Source organism: Hydra viridissima, unplaced genomic scaffold (assembly GCF_058129835.1).
Source record: "Hydra viridissima isolate aposymbiotic clone 2 unplaced genomic scaffold, HvirCarnegie_v1 scaffold_9, whole genome shotgun sequence".
Lineage (NCBI taxonomy): Eukaryota > Metazoa > Cnidaria > Hydrozoa > Anthoathecata > Hydridae > Hydra > Hydra viridissima.
Window position 1 is genome coordinate 16,411,477 of NW_028324308.1, and position 20,998 is coordinate 16,432,474.

A 20,998-nucleotide genomic window follows, 5' to 3' on the forward strand; every position below is an offset into this window, starting at 1 on the left:
AAAACATCAAAACGCAACTTTTGAAAGTCTATTGTTTCAAAGTCATTATCCATGACAAAAAAGAGAACTAAATTAAGAATTTTTCAATAGAATTCGATTAGTAAAAAAGTTTCATTGTACAGAGTATAGAGTACAGACTCCATGAAAATGAAAGAAAATTTAAAAAAGCAAAATTTGTTTTAATGTTTAATCACACAATTCTTTAACAAATCAATAAAATGTAAGAAGCAAAGAAGCCCCATTTAAAGACTATAGACGTCTTCTTTTCAAGAGCGAGGTTAGTTACCATTTAATATGTTAAATTTAAATCATGGAACAGGCGATTGTACTAAATAGTTGCCTAGGTTAGCTAGCATACACAGTGTGATCATTTTACGGCAGCATTCCATAATCGTAAGACTACTGAAAATATTTTTTTTTAACAATGTCACAGAGTCGCCTCACTCACCTCGCTTTAATGCACATTAACAAAGATTACCTAGACAAGGTTGACATTACAGCATGGGGGAGTTTGTGGCTAAAACCCGTGAACGTTCATCCGTATTTGGGCATTTTATACAGTAACTGTAATTGTTTTTGGTAGATTTTGTTTTGTACCAAATATTTGAATATAATGATTTAAAAAGGATTGCAAATCTGCATTTAGCAGGGTTAATTATGCCTAAAAACATTTCAGTGGGGTAACGCTCCCCACACACCCCATTCAGGGAGGTGTGCCCCTCCCCAAGCCCCACCCATTTCTAATCACATTTTTGATCTTAATCATTAAAATGGGTTTCGGTCAGTTATTTTTCGATATTAATCATTTTTTCGATCAGTTAATTTTCGATACTATTACGCTTTCCGCGTTCTTGGATCAGCTTGGTTAGCATTATAGTGATCCATGCTGTGTCAAGTGAATAAAACAGTCGATCGACCAAAAATTTAAATAGTGCTCAGCTCAGCCCATTACGGGACAATGCATTTTTATGTTTGTATACAAACGCAATCTTATGTTTGTATACAAACTCTCTATTTCGATGTTTGCACTTTTTTTAACAGTTTGATATAGATAGATTGTTTTACAAGCATAATTAGAAAGCTTTCTGCATAAATTTAAGGGCTTTAGAGTTTATTTTATCATGAATGTAAAGCGCCTGCGATGTTAAATGTCTAGTTAATTTAGCATGTATGTATGTATGCATGCATGCATGCATGTATGTATGTATGTATGTATGTATGTATGTATGTATGTATGTATGTATGTATGTATGTATGTATGTATGTATGTATGTATGTATGATTGTATGTATGCATGTATGTTTGCATGTATGTTTGCATGTATGTTTGCATGTATGGTTGCATGTATGTTTGCATGTATGTTTGCATGTATGGTTGCATGTATGTTTGCATGTATGTATGTAAGTATGTTTGCATGTATGGTTGCATGTATGTTTGCATGTATGTATGTAAGTATGTAGAATAAACATAAACATGATTTTGACTTTAGAGTAGATTATGTTTTCATGAATTATTTCAAGCACGCTTTGCATTGGCTGAGGAAAAAGTTTATTTTTATTTTTATTATATTGTTTTTGTGGGGAATTTATTTATTCTACAAGTTAGATAGCTATGCTGCTCAAAATAATAGACCAACCAATGAACATGCTTTAAATGCATTATTACAAAAACAACAAGAAAGTACTTCTCTTTGGGGTATTTATTACAGCTAAACAATAATAATATAATATGTTTGTGTGTGTGTGTGTGTGTGTGTGTGTGTGTGTGTGTGTGTGTGTGTGTGTGTGTGTGTGTGTGTGTGTGTGTGTGTGTGTGTGTGCATGTATGTATTAATTTATATATATTATATTCCTTTAAGCTTGGTTTAAATCATTTTGGGGGTGTTCCATACCTTATAATCCTGACTTTCCTGATTGCAGGGCTAAAATTGAGGTAAAAGTTGTATAGCTAAATGAATTTAGAATATTTTAACTAAGAAATTAAAGATTTTCAAAAGTTAAAATATTTTTTAAAATATAAGATGTTAAAATATAAGAAATTTTTTTTTTCATAGTGGTTGAAAAAATCATGGAGAAGTAATCCACTGTATGCAAATTTTGGTGTTGATGGATCATCTTGTTCAATTGTTATTTATCTAAGCGAAGTATTATGTAGATGCTGCACATTATATTTTTATTAATTTTACACTGTTTCTTTAGTTTGGCACACATATATACATACATACATACATACATACATACATACATACATACATACATACATACATACATACATACATACATACATACATACATACATACATACATACATACATACACTTATGCAGATTAATAATAACAATAAAAAATATATAGGTAGAAGCTTGGTGCCCTTTACTTGAAGGAAGAGAGCCAAAGAAAAGTAATTGTTTGGTACCAGATGTAGTTGAATTCCCAGAATGTAAAAAAAAAGTCGAGGTTTGTTCAGTTTGTAAGAATCAAATAAAAAGTGGCCCATGTTAAGCACTTTTTACTCATTCTTAGGCACTAGTACACATGAGAATGCTTTAGTAGCAACAATAAATTTTTAGTTAGCAAATTGGTTACGGCTCTCAATTTTTTATTTATTTAGGTAAGTAGTGATTTTTAAGGTTAAATACTTTGCAGTTAGTACAAATTAATAAAAATTAGATTTTAGTAAAAGTTTTACAGAAAATATTGCATAAAACTTTTCATAGACTTTTTAAACAATTAGTATTAATGGTAAATTCTTTATCTGTTTTTGTTATTATTATTATTTTTTGGTTTCAATTGAAATATTCTTTTTCCCTTATAAATAAAATAATCAGTAATTGGTAAACAAAACCATTGTCATTATAAGAAATCTTCACTAAGCTTCATGCATTTTAAAATTATTAGTTCTCAGATGAAAAGCTTTAATGAGGTAATGCAATAATTTGAAAAATTGATTTGAATAAAGATTTTGATGCTACTGATGTCATTTATTACAGATCTGTGTTCTGTCTCTTATTCTTTTCTTTACCTTGCAGGTCATTATTAGATTAAGATCTCTAACTGAAATCATTTGTTGTACTTTCTACAAGATTTACTAGTATTTACCACTTTGATGTTCTGCCAAACTCACCAAGTTTTTGGCACATTTTAGATAGACTAAGCTTGGTAGTTTTATTAGATACTGACTCTGCATTTAGTCTAGTGTTTACACATGCAAACTATGTAACTCAGTTACTAACTCAAATCTCAAAAGATGATTTAAGTGATTGCAATATGGCTGTGACAATATCTAAATCAAATTTTTTTTACTGTATCACAAGCTAGCCAATACTGTAAATGCAATAGTTTCTGATCTTGACAAAGGTTTATTATTTTCCATTAAACTAGGTAAATGACTTAACAGTGATATAGTTGAGACCGTGTATGAGTAATGAAATCTCTCCCAAAATCTAGGGGTGGGAGTTAAGGTTAGTTTTAGTCTGACTAAATTTAGTCAACTAACTTCTTAGTCAAACTAAATTTAGTTGACTAACTTTTTAGCATGACTAAAATTAGTTGACTAACATTTTATTCTAACTAAAATTAGTCGACTAAGAATTTAGTCTAACTATAGTTAGTCGACTAACTTTTTAGTCTAACTAAAATTAGTTGACTAAAACAAGATTTAGTGCTAAAAAAGACTGAATAACCTATACCATGAAATTATATTAACATAATATATAATATGAATTATGACAAATAAATCAATTTAAAGACATTCATCATGATTTATTGTTTTCAAGAAATTTAAAATACTTAATATAATTTGTGACAATTAGGTAATAAAAATGTTTTGTTAGTATTGTCCCAAATTTTCTTTTATTGAATTAAATAAAAATTGGTTTGTTAGCAAAACAACTTTATCAAAAACAGCTGGTATTTTATACCAAAAACATAACTAGTTACAAGTATTTTAATAATTTTTAAAGAAAAACAAAATTGAGAGTTGAGCAATATATATATTCAATTACACATTATAGAAATAATAAAAAACATTAGTTGCCTAACTGTTTCAATCTTATTGTTGTCACTGTAAATATCTGTGTTTTTATGAGTGTAGAACGAAATAAATTACGTATTATTACTTCTCAAAAAATTATTGCAGGTAGTATATAAAGGAAATCTAAAAATGTTTCTGCACATAACACACCTTTCAAAAACATTGCACCAATTTTTTTTATAAAGTGATTTCACATGTGTTTTATAATTTGTAATTCACTGTAATTATAAATTGAAAAAATCCAGATCTGAACCGCCTTTCATTGAAATTTAAAACAAGTACTTATTAATAATGGGGGACTAAATAGATAAGTTTTATTACAAAATTCCAAGTGCATAATGTCTCAAACCTTTCTCCAAAAACCTGAAAAACTCTGAAAACCGAACCTTGAAATAATTGCCCTGCAGATAAAAATTTTAACTTACAGTAATTTGTAATTAAAAACATGGCGCTCAAACCACTTCACAACTAATGCGTAACAAGATTTTAAAAATGCTTTTTTTGGGTAACAGTATATTTTTCGCAAATTAAAAATTTAGTTAACTAAATTTAGTTAGACTAAAAAGTTAGTCAACTAATTTTAGTTATGCTAAAATGTCAGTCGACTAATTTTAGTTAGACCAAAAAGTTAGTTGACTAATTTTAGTTATGCTAAAATGTCAGTCGACTAATTTTAGTTAGACCAAAATGTCAGTCGACTAATTTTAGTTAGACTAAAATGTCAGTCGACTAATTTTAGTTAGACTAAAGAGTTAGCTGACTAAATTTAGTTTGATTAAGAAGTTAGTTGACTAAATTTATTTAAACTAAAAAGTTAGCCAACTAATTTTAGGTACGGTTTTTTTAGTTAAGTTAGTTACAATTTTTAGTTTTGGTCACAACACTGCTAAAATCTGCTCTCATAAACAACTGTCTGTTTTAATCTTAGGTTTAAATTGATCAATATTCAGAACACAATCAATATGAAGTGAACCATTAATCTTCAGACCATCTGCATATTGGTTTCGCTATTCACAAATTTATTTAAAGGAATTTGAAGTAGTCTAATTACAGTAATCATTTAATTAGTTAATCAAACTGCCGTTTAAGTCAATAACTTTATTATTTGACAAACAGCCTTTAAATTGCAAGTCTCTCCAGTGTCAATCTCTGCATTACACAAAATCCTGTATTTTTTTCACATCAGGTTGATGTCTGTGTGATTAGAAAGACTGACAAGCACTATAAAATATTCTGACAAGCATTACAGAATATAAGTTACAAAATATTTCAAGGTTTAAAATTCAAAATTGGTTGATCAAAGTCTGTAAAAAAAATGCTTCTCACAAACAGTGTTGCAGTTTTTTGTATAGTATCATACAAATCTATCTTTTAGAAACTTGAAGACTCTTACTTTTTCCTCTGTATACTCTTTGGTATCTATAGCTACTTCTGCAGTCTAGGGCATAATGATAAATAAAAAAACAGCAAACAAATCCTTAAATAAGTTAGAAGTTTTTTTTGTCAGTTGAATTTCAGGTAATTGATTACTCACTTAGTAATAACATAATAAAGTAACAAGCTTTGATACTGTTGATCAGGCTAATCTCAGCTCGTGAGCAGATTTTTTGAATGTAGAAGGTAATAGCGCTTGAAAGTTTTTTGTTTTTTGTTTGTAGAACTGTTGAATTGACTTTGTTATGTAAGAAAATAATAATCTATGTATATGAATTTTTAAAGTGAGTTACTTCTGAAGTATAATTTTTTTACAGTAAAAAATCTTGAGATTGTTTTTGTATATTTGCATATTTTTGGTATATTTTTTGTTTTAACTTTTAGTGGATGAAAAAGTTTTGGACCATTGATCCTTGCTATGCTAACCTTGGTGTTAATGGATCTTTATGCTCATTTTTAGTATATCTGAGTGAGGTCAGAAAAAGTTATAACCAGCTTCAATAGTTTTGTAAAAAAGGAGATGATTAACTTTATACTTTTAAATTGAAATTATTAAATCATTGGTTAAAATTAATTTTATGTGATGCATGTATTTTTAGGTTATATGTCAATTTTTATGTAACTGTCAAATCTTTGAAATTTTACAAAAATGTAAATTGTGCTTTTAATGAAATGCAACCATTCTGTTGCAATTAAATTCCATTTTGTCTTCTGAAAAGTAGTTGAGATAAATTTTATTATACTGTAGATGTTTTAAAAAATTCTTAAGAATATGACAAAAAAAAAAAATAAAATAACGATAAAAGATTAAGCAGAACTATTACTCTTTATAACAAGTGTACCATGACCCTTAGAGCTTTACTAATCTTATTGAAAGATGCACTAAGCATAAAACTACCAGAAATATTTTTCTTAATGAAAGGTCTACTATAAGATCTTTACAATACCATCTTTCTAAATTGTTCTGTATTTTCAAGGAATGACATTTGATAAAAAGAGTTTAAAATACTTCTTTTGATTAAAAACAAAAATGAAAGTTGTTTACCCAAAACACACCCAAATGGATATTTGTTGATTTTCATCAATGATCACATTGATTAGAAGTTTGTTCTAAAAAATCATTAATCTAAAAAAGCTAAACAATCTTATTACATGTGCATATGTAAAGAAACTTCCTCAAAGAACATCCAGTAGAATTGTCAAAAAGAATCTTTCATAATAAGATGCTGTAATCAATACATTGTTTGCAACATTAAGTTTTGGCAAATTGCATATATGAATTAATAGATACTCTTGACATGGGTTCGAAAAATGTTAAATACTATCATTTCAATAGGCCATATAAGTACAGTTTAAAATGGTGGATCAAATAAATACAGGCTGGATTACATAACGAAAGAAAAATCGTCATAGTATCAGAAGACATTATCACTCTTTTAATTTGAGTTTGCACATAGTTCTATACCAAAGGTATTATTTTGATTAACTGTATTTCATTTCTTCCTCCTACTGCTTTTTTAAATTTTTAAAATTTTTTCAGTATGAAAGATGGTGTCCAATGATTCCTGGCAGTTTACACCATGAAATGAGAAATAAATCATCTTTTACAACGCAAAAACCAGTGAATACTTTTTTCTTGCTTTTTTCTTACTTTTTTGATGATTGATGATGATGATGATGATGATGATGATGATGATGATGATGATGATGATGATGATGATGATGATGATGATGATGATGATGATGATGATGATGATGATGATGATGATGATGATGATGATGATGATGATGATGATGATGATGATGATGATGATGATGATGATGATGATGATGATGATGATGATGATGATGATGATGATGATGATGATGATGATGATGATGATGATGATGATGATGATGATGATGATGATGATGATGATGATGATGATGATGATGATGATGATGATGATGATGATGATGATGATGATGATGATGATGATGATGATGATGATGATGATGATGATGATGATGATGATGATGATGATGATGATGATGATGATGATGATGGTGGTGATGGTGATGGTGATGGTGATGGTGATGGTGATGATGATGTTTTGTTTCTTCTAGCAACTTTCACAAAATCATTTGGGTGAATTAAAGAAACTGATTGGAAAAACGGGTGAATCTCATAAGACATTGTGGATTATTGAAAGAATATCTCGCTTATGGGTGCCCTGGTTAAATGCTTTAAATAGCCTAAAAAGTCGCATCATGTTGGATAGTTACCCAAGAAAAAATGTATGCTGTTTATGAAAATTTTTTTTATAGTATTCAGCCATTAAGTTTCTATCATAATGAGTTGTTTAATCTTGAAAAAGATTACCAATGCTGAAATGAAACATTATTAATAGAATAATCTTTCTAATATAAAAAAAATAATATCTATAATATTATAAATCATTACGCTATTAGCCTATCAATTTATCATTCGCACCATATTGATGTTGATTTTTTTTTAGATATTAATTTTCATTGGGCTTTTAGCAAATGATGATAAACTCCATTTCTCTGAAACTGCTAACAAAGGTGGCCCTTTAGGAGAGTTAATGCAGTGGGCAGATTTGATTGCTTCTCTTCACTTACTTGGTCACAATCTCACTCTATGTGTTAGCAAAGATCAGTCTCAGAGCGGGATAGAAAAGTAATATTTTAAAATCACATTAAATTTTGCAAATTTTTTTGTTACAAATTCTTCTTTAAAAAATATGAATAATATTTCCATTATTTGTTCCTATCATTTCAATTCTTAAAAGTTTAAAATAAAAAAATTTCTCTTCTTTGTTGCTACATACAAACACTTTCTTTTTCTTTATTTCTGATCTTTGTGTGTGATCTTTTGTGTGTGATCTTTGTGTGTGATCTGTGTGATCTTTGTGTGTGAAAAAATCTGATGAATTTTTTTGTTTGAGAAGTGTTTTTTTTAGTTATAAAATTTTTTTCAAATTTTTTCAACTTAAAGATTTTAGTTAAAATTTCAGCCGAAAACAGATTAATTTTTGTTTTAATTTCCAGAAAGATTTAGTGTGATCTCCTTGCTTACGAATTTAGAAACAATTCAAAATTTGGGTAAAAGATTAGTTTTTTTTTGCACAAATTTCTTTTTTTGCTGTATTCTCTTCTTTATAAGAAAAATACTTTAGAGTACTTGCCAAGTTCTGACTAGCTTGCAAAACATGTAAATATGTAAAAGTTCGTACTAGCTTGCAAAACATGTAAATATGTAAACCATTCTGAACAGAAGTTTAACATTTCTCATTTAACTGTAATTAAATTTTAGTGGTTAAAATTTTCTTTGATAAATTGAAGTTTGTGATGATTGAAGTTTTTTGTTTTTTTTTCTCTCTACATTTTATGGATATTAGAGAGAAAAAATCTTTTATTTTTGATTCCTCAATGCGAATATCATTGGTAATTCAAATAATAAACAACTTTAAAGTTATGTAAACGTTGAATCTGTTTTTCCTAACATTTTAACAACAAAGTTTACATTTTGCATAAAAGGTTTTTTAAGGACCTTTTTTTTTTTGAATATTTAAAGTAAAGTTTTCAAAACAAAGAACGATTTGATTTTGACTTCAGACAAAAAAAACTTTGTAAATCTTTTTATACTCCACTGTTTAAAAATGTTGGACATCCGACTAAATAAAATCATTAAAAGAACTCCTGGAGTAGGTTTTTGTACCACTGAATCTTTTAGCAGAGCAGCAACAATTGTTCCAGTCAGCAAAATCAAGAGGTTTTTTGAATATTTTACAATTGTTTGGAAAATAATAGCTTGCTTCATGTCTTTGCTCATCCAGATGCTTATTACAATTTTGATGAGACAAATTTTGAATTTGAACCCAAACATGAAAAGAGTTCTTTCAAGAAAAGGTGCAAAAACAGTTTACAAAGATAGTTCATCAAGACCTAAAGAAAGTATCACTGCCAGCTATTGCTTTGGAACTAATGGTTCTATGTTAAAAACCTACGTCATTTTGAAAGAAAAACTCAAATGAGAGTTTTTTAAGGACCTTTTTTTTTTTGATTATTTAAAGTAAAGTTTCACACACACACACACACACACACACACACACACACACACACACACACACACACACACACACACACACACACACACACACACTTATGCTTTTGGAGAATCGAATTTTTTTACTTTTTTCTTAATTATGCTTTTGGAGAAATTTGGAACTGTCAGTGGTGATTTTCTATTCACTCAAACTTAATCTGGTAGGCAAAACCAATACTATTTTGAAGATTATAATCAGAGAAATGATGAGAAATTGAAGGATGTTGCATGTCCTGTTTTCATATTCTTAGACAATCATCCAAATCACGTTAATGTTTATTTCATACAACTAATAAAGATGCAAAAAGTCAAAAAACAGATTTGTTAATTGATTTAGTTTTTTAGTTAGATTGGTAAGGTACAATTAAGTGGAGATATTAATGTGTGTAATATTTTCTTTTTCTTGTTTGATTTGAAAAGACTATATGATTCAAAAGTTTCTCAATATTCGAAGAATGGAAATACCACAAAAAACAAATCTTTTACCCTATATATTATTAAATTTAGTGTTTTGCCAAAGTCATATGTTAATGGTTTTTGTCCCTCTACGGAGCCGCCGCTGTTTGATATCATCTATACTGACTATATGGGGATCAGTCATATTGTTGAAAAATATCAAATTATTGATAAAATTAAGTAAGTGTTTTGAAATTTTTTCTCATCTTTATATTTATCTTCACCTTAATTTTCATCTTCATCTGATTATTTTTTAATATTTTTTTTATACAGATGTCAGCTACGTATTGTTGATTCATTTGGTACAGAAGCAGAATTCAACACAGATATTAAAATGATACCTCAACATTTTGGTTATCTGGGTCTCAACCTTCAACAATATAACACTATGTTTCGTAATGCTTCGTAATTTTTTTTACTTTTAAACGGTTTAGTTTAAATTTGAATATAAATTAATATTTACTTTACATGCTTAAAATTAGAAATAAAAAAACATTTACGTTAAGCAGTTTTTTTCATTATCTTAATGAAAGCAAAAAGTTAATGCAAAAATATTTCTTGCACACTATTTCCTGTATATCATCATCATCATCATCATCATCATCATCATCATCATCATCATCATCATCATCATCATCATCATCATCATCATCATCATTAATAATCATCAAAAATGTAAGAAAAAAGTATTTACTGGTTTTTGCATTGTAAAAGATGACTTCTCATTTCATGGTGCAAAAATAAAAAATTGGAAACATGTTAGTAATATAGTTAAATGTAATGTTTAATATTTCTAGCTCATTCTCCTGATAATTCTTTTCTTGGTTTTGTTGTGGAAAGTCATTTAGCACCTGGGGAAATATTGTCAGGAAAAAAGCCTAAAGCAGTTGTCTACGGAAAAGACATTGCCATGTGGAATGTAAAAGAATACATGTATTTTTAACATTTTAAAGTATAATCTTTCAAATTGTTTATGTAAATATTTTGATTGAGAAATATTTCTCCAATTTTTTTTTTTCCTCTAAAAATTAGGATCCGAAAAAATTGAAATTCTTGGAAGTTGTTCAAAAATATTTTGAGGTACATGCCACAGTTGGCAATCCACACAGTGAAAATGCAAGAGAATTTAAAATGGAATCAGTTTTACCCAAGTATGTTATTAATCATGGTGTGTTGCAGAGTAAGCAGCTGCATGACTTGTTGAAAGAGTCTCTGGTAAAAATTTAAAAACTTATTTGAATTGATTCAACTTTTTTTGATTGAAATTGTAATTTTTATCTAATCGCAGTAAATGGATTGGTAAAAAAAGTCTTTAAATGTTGAAGTTTTTTGTTTTTTTTCAACTAGGTGTTTGTTGGGCTTGGGTTTCCATATGAAGGACCTGCGCCTTTGGAGGCGATTGCAGATGGTTGCTTTTTCCTTAATCCTAAATTTTCTCCTCCTATAGGTAAACTTATTTCAATTTTAGACATGGAAACATGCTAAGGAATGCTTTAAAGATTAACAAGATTAAAAAAATTTAACAAGCTTTAAAGGTTCAAAAACATAGTAACTCTCCTATTTTTATTCTTTTGGTCAGATTTTTATTCTTTTGGTCTTTTATTACAGAAACACAATCGTATTTTCATTACAGGAAGGAATAACCACTTTTTTTTCAAAAATAAACCAACCAACCGTAAGTTGACCTCTCAACATCCCTATGCAGAGCGATTTATTGGAAAACCTTACGTATTTACTGTTGATGTCGACAATACAGAAGATGTGGAGAATGCTTTGAAACAAATGAAATCAATCAAGGTACTTATCTTTGAAAGTAAATATAGAAGTGTTCATGCTATAAAGAAAAATGTAATCATGAAGATAAAAAGAAGGAGTATATTCTCCAGTTATTAGCATGGGTATATCCTCCAGTTATTTTGTAAAAGTTTTTTTAACCTACGATGTCTGGAAAAAGCTAATTTCATATTTACTTTGTTATTATTTTTAGTTACAGCCCTATTTGCCATTTGAGTTTTCACATGAAGGTATGTTGGAGCGCTTGTTTGCGTTTACTAAATATCATAATTTTTGCACAAATCAAATATGGCCACCAATTTCTTCGAGACAAATCTTTAAAGGAAAACCTGGAGAATCTTGCGAAGAAGTCTGCTTTAGGAGAAGTTAGTTTTTTTATCTTGTTCTTAGTTAACAAGTTTGTAAAATGCAATTTTTTGGGTTTTTTAAATTATTGTTTATTATATAGATTTGCTGTGTGAGCCTGCCTTTTTTCCAAGTATAAATGCTAGCAACAATTTTTTAACATGTGTTCAAACCTCATATGAGGTTTCCATTATTGCTCCAGCCATGATTGATGATAAATGTATTCTTCAGTCTAATCAGCGTCTTTTCAGCTGTACCGGAAAAAGGAGTTCAGCATCACGATTGTGTCCCTGTAGAGATTTTATCAAAGGTCAATTTGGATTATCTACAACAGCACTTCTGGATGATATCATTTCATAAAAAGAAAAGGAAGAAGACAAGTATTTCTATATTTTAAATTTTTTGTGTGTGTTTGTTTGTGTTTGTTTTTTCATCACTCTGGAGTCGATTTAAGTTTCTTCTTAAAGATAAATAATTTTATGTCAGCATGAAAGCAAAAGTAGTTTTATGTCAACATGAAGGTGAAATATATTGCTGTTGATTGTTTTAGCTTTTAAGCATGTTCAGGATTTTTTTAAAAAGCACAAATTTAGTAACGTAAATTTTTTTAAGTTAAAAGGACACAAGTTTTAATTTAATTTGAAACAAGATCAACCTTTATCCATTTACGAAAGATTTGTCCTCAGCCATTTGTTATTTTGAGGTTCTTATCCTGTTAAGATGTAAAATAGCTCAGTCAAAGAAGCGATATCATAGAAGGTTAAGCAAAATGATCTCATTAGAACATGAGAAGCTCTATGATTTTCCAGCATTTTGTTTTAATGTATCAGCAGTGTAAAATTTTCTAGATATTTCCACGCAATTATGGAAGCAAGCACAAGTCACTTTACATAAAATGTCAGATCAAGAGTCGGTAAGACCAAACATAACATATGCCAAGCCTTAGGCTTAGGCAGTATTACCAATGCACTTATCAAATTTGGTTTCAACGTTTTCGTTCCAATGACTTCCAACTGTGGGGGATTGGGGTTCCCCACAGTCTGACACAACATTACAAAAACATATGCTTGGAGATACACATTCTTGCTTTCCAAAAAGCGACAGTTTTGGAGAACAAGAATGTGCAGATTTCCAGTTAAAATATTTCAAATTAAACTACATACAAAGGTTTCAGTGAGTTAACGCTAAAGAACGGGCAGAACCAGAGCCCAAAGCAGAGCCTCACCTAAAGAAGGTCATGTTGTCAGTGTGGTAGGACGTACATTAGGGCTAGCCAAAATCAAAAATATTTGAAAATTACCCCTTGGCTGCATGAAAAATTGTTCCTTAACATACAAAAACTGTTATTTTAAAAAAACATGTTATAGGATGGTTCTGAGTACTGCTCAATTTGCTTTAAAGATTCGAGTTTTTATGCTAAAATATCCCCAAAAAATATGAGGCAAAGGTAAAGAAGTGAGAGGGGGAGGTGAGGAACATTCTGTATCAATTCCAAATGTTCAAAATGCAATTTTTATAATGAAAAATATGTTTTACTTTTATAATACAAATCAATTATTACATATAATCCAGTTTCCTTCAGTTGTAGTGTTGTGATAATGGAAAAAAAAAAGGTAATCTTTGTATTGAACCATGTCAGAGAATAGTTGCTTCTTATTCAAACTACCAACAAGTTTTCTATGAGTTCCAACCACTTCAAAAATTTTGTTTCATACTGCCTCATCCTAAAATTAACCAAACATTTTATATATAAAATGTAACAGAATTTTTCAATATGTTTTATAAAGATCTTTGTTTTATCTTCGTAAGGATCTGAACTTAATCCGAGCATAACTTGATTCTTCACTCAGCAGCATCGTGGGTAACCTTGACTGTATTAATGAAAAATTTCATTCAAATAGTTTTCATCTTCAAATAGTTTTCATCTTCCTCCCATTCTGAAGGAGGATCTTTGAGCCATTTGCCATCTTTGTTCAAATTATGAAAGAGCAACCAAGATTGTTTCCCAATATATGACAAAAGCTCTGAGTTCGCTTGAGTGGATGGAAGAGTAGGTTTTCTGAAATTGATAGCAAGTGGCTTTTCCACATCTTTCAACTTTAGCATAATTTTAGTTTTTTCATTTGAAGAAAATTTATTAGAAAAGAGACTGAAGACCGACACCTCCTCAGTAATACCAAGAGTGCCTGTTAGGAACTTCTTGAGCTTTATGAGCTGCAACAGAGAAGCTTGAGATTTGTCCCAGAGCTCCTAGATTTTTATATAACTGAATGTCATTAAATGGTGCATTAGCAACTTTTGTTGCTTTTAGCCAAGCTTTAACATACAGAAATGAGCTGAAAGCCAAAAAAATTTTTAATTTTACTACATCAGAATTAAGTAAATCTTCTTTAAAGATAAACATCTTTGGTACATACAATAAATGTGACATCCATCTGGCATGATGATTCGCTCCACAAGTTTTCCATGTTTTAAGTTCTGGTCTGCCTAAGAGATAAAGTGCTGTAGTTCTGCAGTTTCTTTATAATCATCTCGTAGATGTTTAGATTTTACTTTTTTCTCTTAAGAACACATGAGTTTTGTCTGCTTTCTTTTTGAGGAAAGAATTTTTAAGATCGAGGGACCTATGTTTTCGAGTGGAACCTTCTCTGAGCTAATTCATTCTTTCTAAAAATCTTTGAAATCTATGTTAACGTCAGCTTTTGTTTCTTTTTTTAAATAAAGAGTTCCAAAATGCTCCTAGGATCAATTCTAAAATATGATGGCAACAAGCAAGCCAGAGAAGAGTTTTCATCGATTTGCATTCCTCTAGAAGAGTTGCAGCTCCATTCTTAACCCCTGTATTACAACCAATCGTATCAAAAACCTAGGCAACAATGTTAGCTTTAAGATCCAATTCCTCTAAGTCTTCTAAGACTCCCTTGCAGATAGCAAGTCTTTTACCAGACTGTAAAGGTTTTATTGATAATATTTTGCCTTCAAAATAATTAGGAAAACCACTCACCAAAATAGTAAAATACTCAAATATTTGGCCAGAGATTTGTTTCAAAAGTTCCCCATCCCAGTGAAGTGTCAAATAATATGATTTAACCTTATTTTTAAATTCTGTTATTATTTTCCTTGCCATCACTTGGCCTATTTAGCTTTCTTGATCTTCTTATGTTATTAATTGAAATATTCACGTCCTCAGGTTTAACACCCCCTGCATAAAATGAAAATAAAAGTTTAAAGATTGGTCAATAATAATTTTTTTTTAATACAAAACCAACCTAGAACTAGAATAGCAGAAGCATTCATCGTTAGCTGAGGATTTGATTACTTTGTTCTACCTGCAGTTGCTGTTTTTAGGTTCAGTGACAAGAGATTCTTCAGCTGAGTCACTGTTATAACCATCCAACTAAACAGTTTCTTCATCACTCATTTTTCTTCTCTTTTCCTTCTCAGTGACCTTCTGTTTCTTTTCCAATCTTGCTTTTTTTTTCTCCTAACACTGGAGTCTCGCACATCTTTTACACCAATTCCTCCAGTTTTTATTCCATTTTTGAGAGCTGTAAACCAGGCAATATCTTCATCTGCATCTTTAGCTGGTCTGGATTTTCTAATGTCATCTTTTCAACTAGGAGAAGTAACATCAAAAATTCCATCTAATGTTTGAGTGAAGCTCTCTTCAAGTAAAATCTTCTTATTGAAGTGCTTACTTTTAGATTTTGTAAGCAACCTCCATTTTTCATGCAGCTTTAGAATATTTTCAATACTGTGCTTGTCTTGCTTATAGGGAATATTGGCTTTATCCTAGAACAATTTGACTGGCTTCATAGTAAGCATTGCAGCTAACTTAAATTTTGAAATGTTGCTTTGAGCATGGAATGCCTCCCTAACTTTAGAAAACTCTTCATAAGAACTATCAATAATTTTTAAGTGATACCTTAAAATGAAAGACACAAATTAAATGAAAACTCTAAATAAACTTTCAAAAGCTTAAAATAATGTCAATCAGACTTAGAATAGCATTAAATCTAACCTAAAAAGTTTGTAAATATTTCTGGTAGTACGTAAAGAGAACTTGCTTTTATATCTTCTAAAGGATATCCAACCAATCATATTTTGTTTGTTGACTTCAATACTTTCCCGTATTTCTTTTTCACAAACTTTCTTAATTTTTCTGATTTAATATCTTTTTTCTTGAGGTGAGTAAGAGGTGACATTCTTTTCATCCTCTTTTTAATTTGAAACACATAAACTGTAATTTTAAAAAAATGAGCATCCATTTCTATACCTTGTTTATTATTAGGCCTTTTTATGAACTTTGTTTACGATAAAAAGAAGCATTCCGCAATTTACTTAATAAGTGTTTTGCAGAATAAATTTAAAAATTGGCATAACTTTCATGGAAGTATTTTGTTCATGTTTTAGTATGATATTATAAGTATAAAGAGAAAATTCGGCAATAGGGGAGACCGGGGCTAGTTGGCTACAGTTTTAGTTTTTGAGCTCTGTGCATTTCTGGGTGAACTTTTTTGAGGATGTCAAATTGAAGTTCAAAAGAATATGGATTTGGCAAGCACGTTCAAGTGTTAAACATTAAAAAAAATTATTAGTGGCCCAAAAAGGGCCTCCAAAAAAGAAAAAAATATGTGCCAACTTACCCCGGCCCGGGGTAAGTTGCCTATACTCTAAGTCGGCACACCATATAAAAAGTTGGCATACCATATAAAAAGTGACAAGTTTAGCAATATTAAGCATCTATTTCAAGCGCATCTTTTTTATGAAAACTCTTAAAAAATTTTATCCAACAATATTTTTTGACATTAACTTTAATTGCCCTTAAGTCGATTGAATAGACTTTACTTCTATAAAAATAGCATCAATAGCATTTTTTGTAACAGTTTTAGAATTTACAGGCCTGTCTACTTTTCTTTTATAATTTCTCTTGTCTGTAGATCTGTAGTATATAACTTAAGTGAATTTACGGCTAATGCGAAAAGTTTTAAGTTGGAACATGTTGCCAACTAGTCCCGCGATCATTGTGCCAACTAACCCCAAAAGCTTTTTGCTCACAAAATGGCTTATAAATCCCCAAAAACGCGAAATATTGAGAAACCTAAAATGTGACTGGTTGGAGTGAACCATAAAACACCTACATCTATTCGAGTTTACTTGTAGCTAATGCTGTTGCTTTTTTATAATTGAAAAAGTAATATAGTTACAAAAAGTTACAAAATTAGTAAAAAAAAAACACAAAAATCGTTTTAATTTCCATGCGCATGCGCTTATAGCCCTGATACTACACTGAAAGATGAATTAGTTAAGTGGGAAGGTTCCATGTGAATTTTGGAAATTTCTGGTGAAAAATTCCAAAGTTAAACGCAGTGTGTCAACTTACCCCTGTAGCCAACTTGCCCTGGTCTCCTCTACTCAGACACATCCCACAAAAATGCTTTTGATAATAAAAGGAACTATATTGCAGCCATCACCACAATATCTTTTTTGAAAAATTTATATGACAGTGACCTGTTCTAAGGTACATGGCATCGTGCTTCTTCCTCTCAACATCACTATAACGGCTGGCTACTAATGTCAACTGCTGGAAAGGCTTAAGCAGAAAGTCACTCAAACGCGGCCACACACTAAAAGAATTATTTTCTGCACAACAATTCACTGCCACACACAGCAAAATTGACATGTCATAAATTTATAGAGATAGCATAGCTTTTTTACTCCATTTTTTTCCATCACCTTTTCGGTGCCCTGCAATTTCACGTCAGAGAAGAGTTTCGATGGTATTTGCCAACTTGAAGCTGACATTCGAATTATTTGAGCGCAGCCAGGCAACTTCTACAAAGATGGGATCTTTTCATTGCCTATTAAATGGAGAATTGTTGTTGATAATAATGGTGGTTGTATTTATTTAGAGGATTGGTATTGAATTAAACTATTTCATAAAAGTGCGAAAGAACTTTCCAACCTGATTTTAGTAGCGATTAGCTTACTCTGTTCTCTTCGTTTGCTTAATTGTTTTTTCTTGGCTGCCTTTAATACGAGAATTGAAATTTGATACTTTTCATCTGTGTGTTAAGTAATTAAAAATCAAATTTTTGACAATCAGTATAAACAAAAATTTATATTGCGTAATTTAAAAGATAAGAAGAACAGTTTAGAGGAAAACTTATTTTGAGCGTTCATTACGATGTATTTACGTTCTTTTTTTTTATTAAATTTATCGAAAGAGACGCTTGTTTTTTTGTTTTTTTAGTTAACTTGTTTTTAGCAGTTTTTTTTTAAGTATACTCATTAAATTTTGCTTTTTTAGAGATTTACAACTATGGCTTTACCGTTAATCAAAATATTAGCCATTTGTATTACAGCGTTTATATACATCATTCATCTTATCTTAAACGGTATTGCAGCAAAAGGTAGCAATGATTTATTTCCATATAGCGCAGCAGGGGCGTCGAAAGTATTTCATTTGGAAATAACACCGATTGGTGCAACATTTTCAATATGGGGGTTAATTTTTGCGTTGCAGCTTGCATGGATCATTTACTCGATCAGCACAATATTCAGAAAGGGGAGTGGGACGAACATACTATCGACCAGATTTTACGTGTGCTTTGTTCTCAATATCTTGTTTATAGTTACTTGGCTTTTCTTATGGTCTCGCCTCAAATCTCTGGGATGTCTTATCGTTATTGTTATTGGGCAGATCTTTCTTAACATCGCGTTTGCTTTCGCCTGTGTTGACTTGAAAAATTTTCTGTCTGTCCCTGAAAACGGTAAAGAAAGCATTCTAGATATTTGGTGCCAAAGAATCCTTGTTCAAAACGGTCTTCTATTTTATGCCACATGGACCACTGTAGCTACATTGATTAATGTTGCCGTAGTATTAGCGTATGATGTAGATATCGCTACAAAAACTGCGTCGCTGATTTCACTTTCCATTCTAGGCGCACTTGTGATCTTGTGGTTTGTTTTGGAAAATTTCGTTTTGAAGGACTATACTCAGTATACGTTCTCTGCATACATCACCCTTATTTACGCTTTAACAGGGGTTTTCGTGAACATCACCGGTAAAAATGCGGTTGTGTCTGGAGTGGTTTTGAGTTTGCTGATATTATCGGTCGGTCTTTTAATCGCAAGAATTTTTATATTGATTTTCAGAAAGTCTCCTACATTGAAAACGGACGTTCATTCCGTTGTTTACCATCAATGACAATAGTTATTGATTTTTATTATTATTTTTTTTAAATCAACTTTACGGGTTTTTTTTTACGATAAATGATTGAAAATCTTGTAAATAAAATAAAAAAGCAATCAAGATTTTAATTTTTTTAGTCTGAAATAATATTTGGAGCTAACTTTAACCTACGCGTACTGACTTTGCATCAAAACAACACCACCGTTACCATAGAAGTAAAGATACTAATTAAATCTATAAATCCTTTAGAGCGTGACAACCCTTCTAGTCCGAGGCTTGTCTGCCAGGGTTCGTGTATGTTTACATTATTTTTTATGTTAAATGAATTAAAAAACGCTAAATAACAGCAAGAAAAAGTGCATTTATGATTTAATGTATGAAAAGATAATTGTGTATTCGATGGTTTCTATGGTGACTTCCCTTCCAAGTTTCTCCGTTAAGCTTCGGCGCTCTTCACAAATTAACTTTGAAAATTATGACTTTTATTGAGGCAAAAACAATTTCTATTTCTCATTCAAAAATTTTTTTACGAAATTCAAACTTTTTTTGATTGATGGCATTGATCATTCTAATTTCATCTTCGGAGCAATGTCATCCTATTTAATTACATCGGTACCATTTTTTTTTAATGTTTGGCCATTCCCATTGAATATATATATATATATATATATATATATATATATATATATATATATATATATATATATATATATATATATATAATAGAAACATGAGGATCTTAATATTTAAGTTAAATAAAGTATTAACGTATGTTTCTGATATATTATGAAAGATTTTATTATATTGGCAATTCTTAAAAGCAATCACAATGAAAAGATTAAATCTTATCCTGAATATACGTGCATTAGGAGTGGATAAATAACGATTATGGAAGGATTTACTTAACGAAAAGAAGAAAAACCTAAACTACAGGTTATTTGAGCGAAACAACTTGTACTTTAATTTTCAAAGGTGAAGAAAAAACAAAAAAATATTTTAGAAATTATGATAAAAATTAAAACTTAGATACTATCTAGAAAATATAAATTTTTCGCAGATTTCTGCTATTGATATTGCCAATCCAGCTAAAGCTGAATTTATATCAATAGCATATCAATATCAATGGTAGCAGCTGAAATGAATGATGGCTGTACTGCCAGTAGAGCATTTAAAAACCATGAAGTTTTTTTCTGAAATTACTCAAGTTAATTGTGATTAAATGATTGAATATTTCTCCCTAAAAAACAATTTTTTTGTGGATACCCCATTAACATCAATGAGTTAGATGAAAAAGCTAAGTTTATAGTGATTTTGTACTGCTGGTATGTTATGCATGCTACTGTACGCAAACTGCTACTGCAAACAAAAAACAAAAAACAAGTGCTTCCATATTACATAATCTAATTTTGCAAAGTAGAGTAATGTATCAAAATGACGTGTTTTGGCTTGAAAATTCTAAAATTTTAAAAATGTTTTTTACGCGTGTAACCAAACCTAACGCGCGTATGCGCGCAATATATGTATCAAAGGGGCGCGTAGTCATTTTTTATTAACAAATTTGAATTCTTTGACCCAAAAAAACTTTTCTTTCATAAAAGTTCTACTTATAATATGTTTATTTATAAAATTTACTG

At 30.1% G+C, this 20,998-nt stretch overlaps 2 protein-coding genes across 6 annotated transcripts; both read left to right on the forward strand.

Annotated features, from left to right (window-relative positions):
- The first annotated feature begins 906 nt into the window (after window positions 1-906).
- LOC145185266 (alpha-1,6-mannosylglycoprotein 6-beta-N-acetylglucosaminyltransferase A-like) lies at window positions 907-19,530 on the forward strand. Of its 5 annotated transcripts, none has more exons than XM_090097120.1 (17): window positions 907-1,695; window positions 1,859-1,932; window positions 2,054-2,143; window positions 2,355-2,456; window positions 5,851-5,940; window positions 7,007-7,087; window positions 7,573-7,743; window positions 7,965-8,146; window positions 10,082-10,210; window positions 10,304-10,425; window positions 10,828-10,949; window positions 11,063-11,245; window positions 11,378-11,477; window positions 11,664-11,827; window positions 12,018-12,189; window positions 12,273-12,549; window positions 18,480-19,530. In XM_090097120.1, the coding sequence occupies exons 1-16, from the start codon at window positions 1,506-1,508 to the stop codon at window positions 12,527-12,529; spliced, it is 2,229 nt and encodes a 742-aa protein (XP_089953246.1). In that variant the 5' UTR covers window positions 907-1,505; the 3' UTR covers window positions 12,530-12,549; window positions 18,480-19,530. The 5 variants fall into 5 exon arrangements, 3 of the variants coding, with proteins under 3 accessions (XP_089953246.1, XP_089953248.1, XP_089953247.1); XM_090097122.1 differs by having other exon boundaries at window positions 1,147-1,400; XM_090097121.1 differs by having other exon boundaries at window positions 1,400-1,448.
- LOC145185272 (uncharacterized) lies at window positions 18,492-19,484 on the forward strand. Its single transcript, XM_080061135.2, has one exon. The coding sequence runs from the start codon at window positions 18,492-18,494 to the stop codon at window positions 19,377-19,379; it is 888 nt and encodes a 295-aa protein (XP_079917261.2). The 3' UTR covers window positions 19,380-19,484.
- Window positions 19,531-20,998: the final 1,468 nt, after the last annotated feature.

Bases quoted from the DNA above. Each gene is read 5' to 3' on its own strand.
- LOC145185266 (XM_090097120.1), top strand. From the start codon at position 1,506: ATGAATTATTTCAAGCACGCTTTGCATTGGCTGAGGAAAAAGTTTATT. The intron at 11,478-11,663 runs GTAAACTTATTT...TTTTCATTACAG, and splicing joins TAAATTTTCTCCTCCTATAG to GAAGGAATAACCACTTTTTT. The intron at 11,828-12,017 runs GTACTTATCTTT...TATTATTTTTAG, and splicing joins AACAAATGAAATCAATCAAG to TTACAGCCCTATTTGCCATT.
- LOC145185272 (XM_080061135.2), top strand. From the start codon at position 18,492: ATGGCTTTACCGTTAATCAAAATATTAGCCATTTGTATTACAGCGTTT.